Raw genomic sequence first — 14,671 nt, 5'->3', positions numbered from 1 at the left:
TTCAAACAGCAGCGATTCTCAGCAGCTACAAATATGTTGTGTTATTTTCTGTCCAAATTTGTTTTCATTTTAACAATACACAGAGGACTGGGAGTTGGCAACAAGCTACACGCAGGAACATATGACTGATTTTAGTGTCTATGCTTTCATAAGTTAATGGTAAACAAGAAAAAGAAACGCACACATTATTCCTGTCAGAGAAACGACGACTACAAAGAGGCAGTCCAAGTGAACAAAATAACACAGCTAAATAAATCCTTTGGTCGTCACAGGTTTTGCAATCAACTGTGTCAGCGTCTGCTAAGGTCTACACGTAAGGACAAAAACGATGCTAAAAATCACATGCACATCTTAGCACATGCTCTCTCTTTATTTGGCCTATTTGTTGGATGAAGTTTACAGACTGGTCTTTTTATGTTCACCATATACGTTATGCAACGGGATCCTAGGTTTAGCACGTGGGCAAAGACCTAAGAAGAGAACACAGTTTCTTTGGACTGGCACTGGTTAGTGTGTGTGTGTGTGAGAGAGAGCATTTGCACGAGTGTGTGTGTGCATGCTCTGATTCCAGGCTCCAAATCATTAAATATGAGAACGTAGGCCAGTGAAATGAAACACTTCCTCTTTGAGTAAGAGAACCTCGCGATCCTTGAAGGAAAGAACAGCTATGGAGAAAAAAAGGGAAAGGGATACAGATATGGTGAGACAGGGAGAGAGAGAGTGTGTGTGTATAAGATGGCAAGGTGTCAGGGAAAGTGGGACAGGAGAACGAGAGGACTGAAAAAAAGAGAGGGAAGCATTGTAAAGCTTGAACTAGTCTGGACTACTAAATGTCTGTGCCAGTGAGCTGCAATTGCAACTTAATTAAAATTCCAATTTAGGCCAAGACAGAGTGACTTAATGAGACAGTGAATGGCCAGCTAAATTTGCACAAATGTGAACGAGTATGTGCAATGGCTGAAAGAGTAGCTGAACAGTTGAGTGCGTGTGTGTGTGTGTGTGTGTGTGACCTGAGTAGTGGCCAACACTCACTGCTGCTATGCAACAGGAGCTGTTAGTCTCCATCCAAAATACCTCTGGTTTCAGGAGCGTGTTAAACAAGCTAACATGTCCGCAGTGATCAAAAGTAATAGGTGCACATGTTCTGTATGTGTTGGATAGATACCCAGAGAAAGAAAAAGGAGGAGAGGAAGGCAGAAGGAAAATGGTCGAAGGCTGGCAGACAAAGTGGCTGCAGCGCACTTAATGTAATCTGGGCTTCCTAGAAGTACGACACACTTGTCAAGGCTAAGGTCAAATGCCTGACATTATCAAGACACAACAAAGACACTGCTATCAGTTGCTATACTGTGTCTTTTTATCCGCTGTGCCTACACGGCGTACAGGCACGCGGGTGCGTCTCGGCACACAGATTTGTGTGTGCACATGCACAGGCCTACATGTCTTTGTGTTTAAGGACGCAAAGGGTACTATTATGATCCTGCGGCTGGTGCGATAGGGAAATTTCGCAATAGTGTCTATGTAACAGTGACGTGTGTAACCGCCAACAGCTGCTGAACGCACGCGCGCGCGCAGCCACACATCATTCTCTCCTGCAAAGTTACAATCCGAAGGCGAATAAAATATGTAAAGACATGACAAGTACAATGCTCCCTCACACCTACGGTGACATTTATGTGCTGTTTTTAAGAAGGTAATCTAGCACATCTTAAGATAGATATATTCAAGTATATGGTAATTAAATCTGTGAGTGATGATTTGTGATATGAAGACAGAACCACAAGAAACACAATCAGCGCTGAGTAAGAGATATCACCGTAGGGAGTATGTGCCTCTGCATCTCTTTCACTTAGCCTCCCTCCTTCCCTCTCGCGCTCTCCTGTCCTTAAGACATCTTTCCTACTGCTGTAAAAGCTGCTCTCTCTTTGTTTCGGTTTTTCGCTCATTCTTTCTCTCCCTCCATAACTCTCCTGCTCTGCCACTCTTATGTTGCTCTGAAGTGGTGGAAAGGGGGGAGGGAGGGAGGGAGAGATAGATACAGATAGTGGGAGAGGGAGGCATGTAGATAGAAAAGAGGGAGGGAGAGTATGTGGGGGAGGGTAGCACTGTAATCTGGCAGAGATAGCTGTGACGCATGATTACACACACACACACACACACACACACACACACACACACGCAGAGGCATGCAGAGAACCAGAATGGGTTTGGGTAGGGGGCATTGTAATGTAGTACATAATAGCACAGAGGAGAGCACTGGTCTGGGACCTTGCCCCCTCTACTTTCAAGTCAAACCTGGATGTGAAGAACAGGAAGGAAGCAGCAGTGAAGATGTTTTGATTTGCTGTGTGAGCAGACAGTCAGTGACACACACCTAATGTTAAAAGACACTGTGATTAACAAACGGCTGTGCAAACAGATTCCCTAAGGCAGACACACACGCACTTACAAACACACACACACACACACACACACACACACACACACACGGTTTCCTGTCCCCTGCCTGTAACTGCGGGTGGAGACGGGTAGAAACAGGAAGGAAGTCCAATCTGAACTTCCTCCCACAGTCAGACCCACCCCAACGACACAGCATGGCACGTTATCTTCCTGTCTGAGACCCACACACATACACACACACACACACACACACACACACACTCTTACCTATAGTGCGGCGTAGCTCCTCACACTGGCTGATGTGCGGGAGTTTGAGCATCTCCTTCCATTTCTTACTACGACCATTCCTCTTCCCTCCTCCACCTAAGGGACATAAAGAGAAAGACTGAAATCAGACCATCAACAGTTCGACCGTCGCTGTAGGAGGATTTTAACCACATCTATCCACTGGTAATTTCAACACAAGAAGACAAGGAATAACACCCAGACGTGTGTGTGCGCGCCCGGGTGCAAGCACGTTGACCTCGCTGTGCCCAGAGGCCCGGACAGCTGGTTCGTCTCACCAGTCACCTCTATGCATAATGAAGAATGTTGACGGTTTCAGAGATCATGGGGCACGTACACACGCACACACACACACGCACACACACACACAGGCCTCAGTCAAACATTAGCCTAGCATAACTTTAACATAACATTCATGAATTATCTCAAACACGGAGAGGTGTTGGGGAGTTTTCTCAGCAGATCAGATGACCTTCATGTGAAGGGTGAACGACCTCTGGACACAGCAGCATTCTTCAGTGGACGGGGGTCACGTCATATACTTTACTGAAACTCACTCCAACAGCAGCTGAAGATGAAGAAGTCAGCAGACTGCCCTGATGAGATGCTGCTTTGATTTGCTAACTAGCAGCTTTTACACACACACACACACACACATACACACACACACACACACACACCACATATTAGAATTACATAGAAACCAGGACATTGTAGTCTTTGGTTTGTGTGTTACAAAAACATTTGTTGGTTGCAACTAAAAGGCTTTTTTGGTTTTTGTTTCAAAATCCATCTGTTATCACTTTTATACTCAACTCTCCAATAATAAGTGGTGATAACAGAAAATAAATCCTAAACACAGTTTAAATTCCAAATTCCTTCTTTCAGACTAGACACATGCATCCAGTGAATTGATCTAACTGATACAATATGTAGCAAATCAGCTACTCAACTAAAGCAAAATGACACAAAGTACATTTACATTTAGTGATTTGGCAGACGCTTTTATCCAAAGCGACTTACAAGTGAGGTACCTCCCTACTGGAGGTAGGCCACAGCTTGGATTTGAATCCCTAGTCTCCCACATGGCGGCGATCTTACCACTACCCTGTGCAGACTTACACACACTTTTGAGCTTTGGCCGCAAATAAACAGACGACTCAAGATCCCATTAGCAGATATAAGACTATTTCATGTAACCAGTAGTCCTCTTTTTCCTTGTTAATTCATTCCCGGTCCACACACACACACACACACACACACACACACACACACACACACACACACACACACACACACAGGCATTTCTTAAAGAAGACACAAAGTGCAAAGTAGCAAGATTCAAATCACTTTGTTGCACTTCTTACAGCCAGCATGGATAAAGCAATAATAATAAACATTTTCTACAAACCTCTGTTTCAGTTTTTAGAAATGAATTCATTTTGCACTAAATGAAAGAATATGAACAAAATCTATGCATATGAAAGTAAAAGTGGCAAAAGTTAAATCTGAAACTGATCAAAGAACTGGTAAATTAAAAAAAAGTGTTCATGTTTTTCTCTTCTTAAGAAAATGTATTTAAATCTAATCCGATTTTAATTTTCATCAATACAAAACATTTGAAAATAAGTGAGAGAGTAAAGTACAGAAAACCTTTGCTGCAGCGTCACACACTTGGATCCAGAGACGGCTGATTTAAACCCTCCATCATCTTTGGATAAACATCGCCAATTTTCCACATCACTTCAATTCCATGTTTTAAAACACAGATTGGATAAACTAGCCTGAACTCAGGTGAACTGTGTAGACTGTGACAGAAAGGGAAATCCTCTGCTCCTGAACTTCACCTGACATCAGCCGCTCCAGCAGAGTCATGTGACAGCTTCAACACAAACACTTACAGGGATCACCTCGGTCAAACACCTGCAAAACAACACAGTACTGCACACACACCACACACACACACACACACACAGACACAGGTGTACCGCGCTCTCAACGCTACAAAAGCATTTTCATGACTTTCTTTAGCCAAACATTCAGTTATTAAAGCTCATAGGAGCCCACTGGTGCTTATACTGCAGATGAGGCGTCATGTACATGTAGTGGTGATTGAAGGTATATATTTAAATGTAGACAAATGCACAAAAATGTGCTCTCTTTGTTGCAGGATAAAGAAAAAAACAAAACAGGAAGAGTAATAATGGGAAATGTTCACTGTTCGATTGGCTGTTGTACACTGAGGGCGGCTATCAGTAGAAGTACTGTATTAAACGTGTACTGTATTAAAGACGTGAAGCTGAGAAATGTCACGTAAACTGGAGGAAAGCTGGGAAAAAGTTCACAAGAAAGAAATGAGGAAAATGATAAGAGAAAACAAAAGCTGGGATTTTAATAGCATTCATTGGAAGAGCATGTGTGCAAGCCTGTCAGAGCTGGCTGGGCCACCCCACCCTGTTTAATGTCACTCTGACGTCAAAGCCATGTGTGCAGGCCCTTAATGCAGACAGGATGGAGCGAGTATTTATTTAACTTTGGTTCTCCCCTTAGAGAGGATGGGGCCCGCCATAAACACTGACTTCAGAGAAGGTTCAGTCATTCATAGCTGAGCATCAGCCAGCAGCTGAGATCATTGTGCAGGATCCGGGGATGGATCTGCGCATGTGCACCGGTGACGACATTCAAAAAGTTGGAACATGTTGAGTGAAGAATGATGTCAAAACATGAGACATGCAGCTCGACTACGAGGAAGCGCATTCCTTTCCTTAAAAGATTTATAGACGGCAGTGCCATTCTGGTCCCAGAGCAGGAAAATGTGTAACATGTTACCAAACCAACAGTGCCTCGTGTTGAAGTCACACTGGCCACCAGTGCTTCACATCATCCCCTTCTGTATTTCCCAATGCTTGATGTAAACTGTAAAGTAAAGTGATACAAAAAAAAAAAAAAAAAAGGGCCAGAAAACTGCCCACAGAAAAAAGGACGTTCCAACACACCACTCGGCTTGTTTAAAACAACTTTATGTCGCCAAAGTCTCCCACAGTGCTTTAAATCCAAGAGTCTGTCAGCGCTCATTTTATGGGGAATCTGCTTTTTTATTTTATAATGTTGCAACAATCCCAGTGTCACAAGACAATCGCTATTCAACACTCGTATCTAATTTGTTGCATTACTTACAGTAGGCCTGGATACACCGCTAGCAGGGTCACTTCCTTTGTGTCAGCACTGTACTTTGTGCGTTTCCTCAATTTTCAAGTCAGACCGGTTAGACGTATTTAATAAATGGGAGTACAAGAAACACAAAGAAAATACACAAGGGACATTATTTTAACACAGCTTTTGTCTGTAAGTCTCGGTGTGTTTGGAGTGAGCTGCTGGTGCGTTAATCAAAGTACATTCATGGGTCGCTTCTTGTTCGCTCTTGCACTTTTCACATGCTCTTAATGCACGTGAAGGCCAAATCCAGCGCAGCACCATCCCAAATATGCTGCTCTCCCTTTCCTCTCTTTCATCTCAAGTGGGAGAAGGAGCCAGACTGGAGGTCATACACAGTAGACTGTGGCAGTATCATCTCAGGGAGATAATACAGCCACTGTATCAGAGGTCAGGCAGCTTTCAACAAGTCAGACTTCAGATTTATATTTTGGAAAGCGGAAAAAAAAAAGTTGACCTTAGAGTAGAATTCCTTGTGCAATAAACTTTTCAGAATTAGGACTCAATCATTCAAATCCCTAAACAGCATTTAAACTCATTTCTACGCTCAAGTTTCAAGTTTATTTTTGCATTTTATAGCAAATGTCAAATACAAAACAACACATGAAGCCATTTTTAACTCAATACACAAGAAACGCAACAACATTTGGAATTGCACAAAATAGAAGCTCACACTCCAGAAGAATGACGGATATAAAAAGTCAGTGGGTTTTTTCTTTGGGTTTTAGCTGCAACAAACAAAAGTTTATGATACAAATGAACAGTTTGTATGTTGATAAATCTACAATTAGTAAGGAGTTCGAACAGTTTGCAATTGAACTACACTCTATAGTGTGCAATTAAAGTAAAAACACAACAAACCAGTGACGTCTAATATTCCCGCCAACGTCTGTGGTGTCATTTAGCCACTTGCCAGTAACTCCTTTAAGATGTGTATTAAAAAATAAACAAAAAAACTAATTGGGATATTTGCTGTTGTAAAACGTGAACGACACATAACCTTGTGTTCACCACAAACCTTATTACATTACATATTACACAATTCTCATTTTCCATGACTAATCCACAGAGTCTGTGTGATGTACTGGCAATTTACTCCAACTTAACGGTTCTCGGATAATGATGCTCTGTACAGCAACTACCACTGGCAATCATTCATAATTGGCTGATCAAACATAGGCCACACCCCAATTAGTTGTTGACAACAACCTGAAAATGAGCAAACAAAGAGAAATAAAGTGAAAAGGAAGTCTGTTGTATGAAATTCATGGGAACAACTTTTCTAACATGACTTTAGGAGAGTAGTGACAGCACTGACCTGTTTGCTGTGTTCAAATCAACTGATCCCCCCCAAAAAAGTCTTCAGATCAAAAAGTCATTTTTAAGGTTTGTTGAAATTATTATTTTTACAAAGTCACCCCAACCACTCCAGTATTAGTAATTGCAGAAATTTGCAATAACATTATTTCCCTCAGGAAAACAGTGTTATTCTGTGTCACGTATGTTTATAGAATAAAGAGTTATTGCAATAAAGATGATTTTTATGAGAATAAAAGATATGGCTTGATTAAATAAAAAAATTTAAATACTTGAATGGGGAAGTGGCAACTTCTTTTACTGCGAGTCTCAGCTTCTTCAGATGTTACCATGAACACAGAGCAGAGCGACACTGCTGTCTTCACAACCCGTCCTGTTTTTTTTTTTTTTTTTTTTTTTTTGCATCACCATATGGGAGAAGCCGCTCAGCCATCTGATGAACACATGTCACATACTGACACTTGGAACAGCCACAAGGCCAGAAAATCCAGGACGTCTGTGACGGTGCAAGAGCGACCACGGCAGATCGTCACACAACATGCTTCAGGCAGCGGCTACACAACTTCTAAAGAGTGGCTCGGAATGAGTAGAAGAATAATGTCATGTCTAGAAGGAAGGAGGAAAGATCGGGGTCGGTGTTCACTTTAAAAAATTCCTCTGAGCATGCAGCAAACAGCAAGGTAAGAGGAAAAAACAAGGAATGAGAAGGATAAAAAAGCCAAACACACCGTTATGCAACTCCACTACATTTTGGCACTAACAGCAATTTTTCTAACTTTGGAAACACTGATAACGCTGTTTACCAAGTTATTTCTGGCCAACGTAATCGTACCCTGAATATTTGCTACCAGTCCATGCCCGGTCTGATTTGACCCCCATGCATGGTGCAGACACATAGGTAGGGATTTGGCTAGGAGGGCATCGGTACTCTCCCAAAAACACGACTTAAATGGTAGGAAATGAGAAAGGGTCACGCATAGTTTAGGGCCATTGTAACATGAGCGTGCACACACACACACACACACACACACACACACACACACACACACACACACACACACACACACACACACACATATACACACACACAGCGGCACAATGGAGCCTGGACATGATAAATGAATGGCCTGTTGCTTTCCCAGTTGTTCTCCCATACAGCGTGCGATTGGCTGGAGTAGCCTCTGATAAGGAAAACATTAGCTGCGAGAATCTGTGTTGCCTATTCAAAGCGAAGGTTCACTGTTTGCACAAGGTAATCTGTCTGTATACTCGCACTGAAAGACACACATCAGCTGGAAGAGGGAGCGAGAGGGAGGGGAAAAGAGAAACACGTTAATATCAGGCAGCGCCGCTCTCCTCTAATCCTCACCTCTCTCGCAGGCCCCCCTTCCCTTTTTTCCTCCTCTCTCCGAGTTTAGATTCTTTCTCCCATCCCCCCACAAAAAAAAAAACTGTTTTCTTTTCTTGTTGTGCCTTCGTTAATTCTTCATGGCCAGCCCCCCCCCCCCTCTCTCTGACTTCATACGGACCTCGAGAAAGGTGTGCGTCACGTGCAAAAATGTGAACATTACAACACGAGAGTAAAGTCCAGGACGTAACAGCTGATGAACAAGGTGGTGGGGCTCTCACACGGGACACTTCTTCACAGCAGACACACATACGTACACACCCCGCACATAAACATGCGCTCTGGCTCATTTGGGCAGCGTGCTGTGGTGTTTTGCAAGACCTTTCCTTCCTCTTCCCCATCTCCCCATGTGCTGAGATATTCCATTAAATCTGGCCGAGACGTACTTGAAAACTGACCCTTGTTTTCACAGTGTCTTGAGGGAGAAGGGGGGAGGGAAGGACTGTGAAGGAACACAGTGAGACTAAACTCAAGCAGGACGCACAGAGTTCGAGCTCGTAAAAGGACAAACCGAAAGGTTAATCATCTATATGTTATCTACAGCTGTCTCTCAGATGAAGGGCCCACTGGTTAAATTCATGGCCATGCTGACAGAACAGGAACACACAAAAGCAGGCTCTCCAGCACGCAGCCCTTGAGCGTGGAACACAGAGGCCGTACTACACCTTGAAGATTATCTTTGATAAGACAACACCTTCAAGTCTTATTTGAACTCAGGACTGACAAAATCTAACCAAGGGCAGACGTCAAATTAATGACTGTAGTAGCACTTTAAAAAGGCAAATTCATCAAGTACGAGGGGCCTTTGACTCGGTCTGACCTCCAAAACTGTTTTTTTAGAGAAAACCATAACAACTTGTAAATACACACACTGTTCGAGTCAGGCCGACAGCTGGTTTCTCACAGCAAGAATGCTCATTTAACATTTAATAAGGCGGTTGGAACAATGTCCTTATGATGTTCACAAAGGGCCTCGAAAAGTGCCTCTTCATGCTTTGTTAGGTTCCCAGGAATTGGGCTAATGAACTTCCCAGTGACCACCGGGCTATGCCTTGCTGCTAGTGCCTTGCAGGACGCAGAAGAGTTACATACGCAACACACTGCGTCTCCTTCTCCACACAGCCCATTTGTGGGCGCAATAATTGTAAAATGAATCCCAGATCAAGGGACAGTCACAAAGCGATGTGTTTTATGAGCCACTGCTGGGGGAAACACCCCAGAGTGATGACAACAAGTGTTAGCCCAGCGATGACCACAAAACTAATAAAGCTTCGCTGGCAAACGTCACAGGAAAACCTTCACAAGTGGTCTGAGAGGACCTGCTAGGATACAATTTGATGGGTGGCAGAGATGGGGCTGAGAGCAGAGGAGAGGTTAGTGACACCAACAGCACAGACACACACACACACACACACACACACAACAATAAAAAAAGAATCCAACGACTAAAGTGGAAAGGAGTTGCATAAGGATTAACGTGTCTTGTGTTTGTCAAAGGAATGCGAGCACTGAACTGTCCACATTCCTTCATTAGAAAACAGGAACGATGAAAGTAGCAAAGCAGATAAAGGCCGACTCCAGAGAACAGAGGCACGAGTACTGACACACACTTCACGTCGATTCATTTTTCATATCTGAATATGAAAATATGTGGGAAAGGTTAGTGACGCTCAGCTGACAGTTTATGAGTTAAAACTGAAGCACGAAGGCGGTAAAGTCAGGTTTTTAATTAACTTTTTTGAGAGGCTTCAACGATTTAAATGCTGTTCGTGGTTTCAGGGCGTCACACTGACAGGTGTTTCTACTATTCTGTCCACCCCACTTCTACGTATGACTAACAGAGTAACAGAAACACAGTACAGTTCAACAACAGCCTCCAAACCGACCACAAAGTTGAATCAACGCTTCCCTAAAATAAAAACTGAACATGATCACCGTGGTAGCAGACGATTCATTCAGGACTGTTGAATTACACTGCATTGGTTTTAGCTGGGTGTATCTAATAAACTGCCACCGCAGTGTATATTCGTGTCCCTGGTAATAACACTCGTCTACTCTGTTTCATTAAGTTCCTCTCTGGCCTTTGGATGATTTCCTTGCTTCTTAGCACAGACTCGTTTCCCTTCCATGAGCACAATGTTAGGAAGTGAGACTAAAGTCAGTGACAAACGTACCAGGACAATTCACCTGTCCGCTTCAGTAAAATGTACGTGGTACTTTTATTAACTCAAAAATCATGTTTACTACAGATTTAAACCCTGCACCGCGTTTGTGACAGTAGTATTACACAGTACATGTCATGTCCCTCAATGAGGAACACATGCAGAGTATATTCACATCATCAAACTTTCAGCAGTAACCAAGTTCCTAAATGGTTCATTAATCCTAAACAGAGCAGACGCATTAAACATATCTATTACATATAAGAGGGAAAAGCTTTCTTTCTCCAACCCATTACTACTGCTCTCTCTACACTGACTATATTTACACACACACACACACACACACACACAGCTAAATGCAACAAGCTGAAATCAGAGCTCAGCTTTTGAGATACATAGTTAAAATTTGACTTAAGAGAGATATTTATTTATATCAATATTAAGATATGTCAGAGAATATGTCAGATTGGCCATAGCTGTACATGTTTTCTACATATTTTTGTGAGGTCCTAACTTACAACAACTCTATGTAAAGTGCCTTGAGAAGATTTTTGTTTGGATTTGGTGCTGTATGGGTAAACTGAACTGAACTCATTTGGATTTTTATCTATAAAGCTGATATCTAACAATGTCAGAGCATTTGAAACTTAAGCAATGTTTTAAATATTCATAGCATCAGGAGTGAGATCAGCATTTATTGACAAAGTTAGAGTTAATTTTCTAGTTGCTGCAGTTTGTTTCTAGCCAAGATAAAACTGCATGTTTAATATATAAATATAAAATGTAGTTTTTACATATTCGTTAAAAACATTTTTTATCTTAAATTCATGTTTAAAAAGAGCGAGAGAGAGAGAGAGAAAGTACCTTCAGACTTGTTCATTAAATACCTTTGACAAATATAGATGTAATGAAAGCAGGATATTTTACAGCTGAAGAGTAAACATCATTTTCTGAACAGACTTCACACCACCATCTGCTCGGCTGGGATAGGTTGCTCCGCCAACTCAAGTGCCGCGAAGTATTGTAAACAGTGGAGCCTGTGGGACAAACTATGATAACACTGTATCTAAATTATCTCAAGTGCTTTTAGCCGCTTGATGTACTTCAGGTTTTCTGTGAATATGCATCAATACCTGTCAGCTCCACCAGAAGTCCAATATATTGGTCTTTGAACATTTCTGGGTAATGCTGAATATGACCACTCAACGGTGTTACTGTCAGCACAATTAATGATTCTCCTGATGTTGTTCTGAATGAGACCACGTGGAAGCATACTGCTATGTTGAAAATAACTCTTGCATGCTTGGCTGAGCTTTTAGATCCACATAAACTGTGGGTTGCATCTCTGCCAAAAGTTATCCTCTTGGTATTCTCACAATCACCATTTCCAAAAATGTCCCAATATGTTATCAGAAAGCTTCATCAGTAACTTCCTCCAGGAATAGAAGACAGCCGCCTCTAACTGCGAGCTCATTCAGTCTGAGCCGACTCTAAATGTTGTAAAGGTGGTTGTCCTTTGAAATGCACATGGCAACAAATGTATGTGTGAAATCTACTGCGTCTGGGGTGGGGAACAGTGTCGTCTGTAACCGCTTCCCTTGACGTGTCATTTGAGCTGTACTAGACTGGACACACCCTGTCACAACACTTCTCACTCTGACCACCCAGTTTCACATCAACAGGTGGATTAAAGTTGATCAGAAACTCCTCTTATGAGCATCCTGTGACCTGAACCAGACGTTTCTTAGGCATTAACAAACATTACTAGTCAAGTGTTCGCTCTGAGATGAACTGAACCCAAATTTCCACCAGAACGACCTGTGATTTTATGTGCACTGTGCCTTCAGCGAGCACTAAGCTGGGAAGTAGTCACCCCCCCAACCCCCGCCCCTCTACAGCGAGGTCAGATAGTTACAGAACAACTGATTTAATGTATTGCTCAAGGACACATCAGCAGGGCACACTCTTGCTGACTCAGCGGCTTGGACCCAGCTGTCCGACCATGTGGCTGAGCTTTTACTGTCTGAAAAAGTGCCTCCATGCACCCATGTCCTGAGTGCAGAGGCTTTAACGCCATGAAACACAAGAGTGGCCAACGAGGGACTGTCAGATAAAGGGACGGCAAACCTCTGATCCACAAGACCCAAGTCCTGTCTGGTTTTGTGTTAAAAGGTAACAACTGGTGAGACTACCACTGTTGACAGCTACAAACACCCACCTCTGGAAAGGAGAATTAAAATCCAATTAGTCTCCTGTGCATCTTAAAGGGATAAATGGAGAGCCATTAGCTGTTTTAATCTGTGCGATAATTAACACAGTGAAGGGTGTGAGAGGGAGAAATATGAAAAACGACTGTACACATGGTTTGACGTGGTAGAGCGGTCTACTACTGACTGTTTTCTCCATTTATCCATCACATTCTGAATTCACTGACTAACTGTGCATAGCCTTACAAGATAATAACAAGTTTATATCACATCAGCTTTTCACAAACTGAGCAATGAGGTATGTAATGAGCAACTAGTTGGTATAATATAAGCAACTACTGATTCAAAACTCGCACATTCACCAATGTCTCTGAGGACAGTTTGGAGCAACTGGTGATCACAGAGCCTCAAGATCCAGTCGAGCACTCATGACTGTGTCTGGCAGCATCTAACGACAGCTGAAGAAAAGCCTGATGCTGATGCTGCTATGAAATGGATTCATGGTGAATAATCCATGACACAGCAGTGCTGGCGTTTAGTCTTCAGCTCAAAGGCAGTGGGAATATGATGCACACCACGAGCAGGGAAGGCCTCTGCATAAGTACAGTGAGGTGCGACCCCCTCCTCCTCCTCCTCCTCCTCCTCCTCCCCCACTCAGACAGGCGATTTTGCTGTCGAATAAAATGGATCAACTTGCACAAAGGGCCCCGGACCTTTCTGCTGGTATCCAGTCCGACTGGACGCAATGAAAACACACACACACACACACACACACACACCACGAATGGAAATCGTTGAGGAGTAATAGCACCTCTCTCTCTCTCTTTTTTTTTTTTCCTCCCTCCTCTGGCTGCAGATACTGAGCTGCACACCCACACTGTGCCCACTCACTGGCTACAGAGTAGCTCCTCTGCTCTGCCATCTTCTGGAAAAGCAGATGGATGCTCGCCTCGTTCCCACCTCCAGGTGAGCTGCAGCGGGGATCACTGACCCGCTGAGCAGCGTGTGATGGCCTGGGCCGCCGGGTATATGGTGGGCCTTCTTCCAGTAACCCCCCCACACCACCACCACCACCACCCCCCACCCTGAATCTAAAACCTCCACACTGTCCCCTTCATGTGAGCAGCTCTCAGTCAACAGGCAAACGACAATGCAGAGGCACATCTCTGCGTCAGACACCACCACACTGTCTCCTCCTAATGAGCCTTTAAACGCGGATGACAGGTCAGGAGCGGCTGCGCCGGGACACGGAGCCCCACTGCGCAGCTAGATTTGTGCTCCACGCTCAGCACCGCGCGACGGGAACACCTGGAAATATCGGTTTATGACACCGTGAAACGGAAACATCCACAAAAACACCGCCGGTGGTCGGCGTAGAGAGAAATGTGCTCGACAGCCTCTCGTGAAGCGCGACCGTGTACGCGCGATGCTGCAAAAGCAAACACTCCCTGCGTTGTTCGTTTCCAGCCTGCTGGGCCTTATGTTAACCTGCCCGGTAAGAGAGAGTGTGTGTGTGTGTGTGTGTGTGTGTGTGTGTGTCGGTTAGTGTACAAACAGCTGGTTTTAGGCGGAACATGTTTGGCGTTTGCCCGGAGACAAAGCGCTGCGCAGGGATGGGAGACACCATAAATCCCAAGGAGGACAGCAGAGAGCTCGGGCTCGTCCGCGTCGCTGAGGTG

The 14,671-nt window shown here is 43.7% G+C and overlaps 1 protein-coding gene across 2 annotated transcripts in view; it reads right to left on the bottom strand.

Annotated features, from left to right (window-relative positions):
* Positions 1-14,671, bottom strand: part of grk4 (G protein-coupled receptor kinase 4) — a 40,715-nt gene that overhangs the window by 25,593 nt on the left and 451 nt on the right. For both annotated transcript variants that reach the window (XM_026358887.1, XM_026358886.1), the window contains exon 2: positions 2,668-2,763. In XM_026358887.1, coding sequence (XP_026214672.1) covers positions 2,668-2,763 — 96 coding nt within the window. The remainder of the gene's footprint in view (positions 1-2,667; positions 2,764-14,671) is intronic.

The sequence above is a fragment of the Anabas testudineus genome, chromosome 1 (assembly GCF_900324465.2).
Source record: "Anabas testudineus chromosome 1, fAnaTes1.2, whole genome shotgun sequence".
Classification (NCBI taxonomy): Eukaryota; Metazoa; Chordata; class Actinopteri; order Anabantiformes; family Anabantidae; genus Anabas; species Anabas testudineus.
Note: the sequence above shows the minus strand (reverse complement) of the source record. Positions and strands in the feature narration are given on the sequence as shown.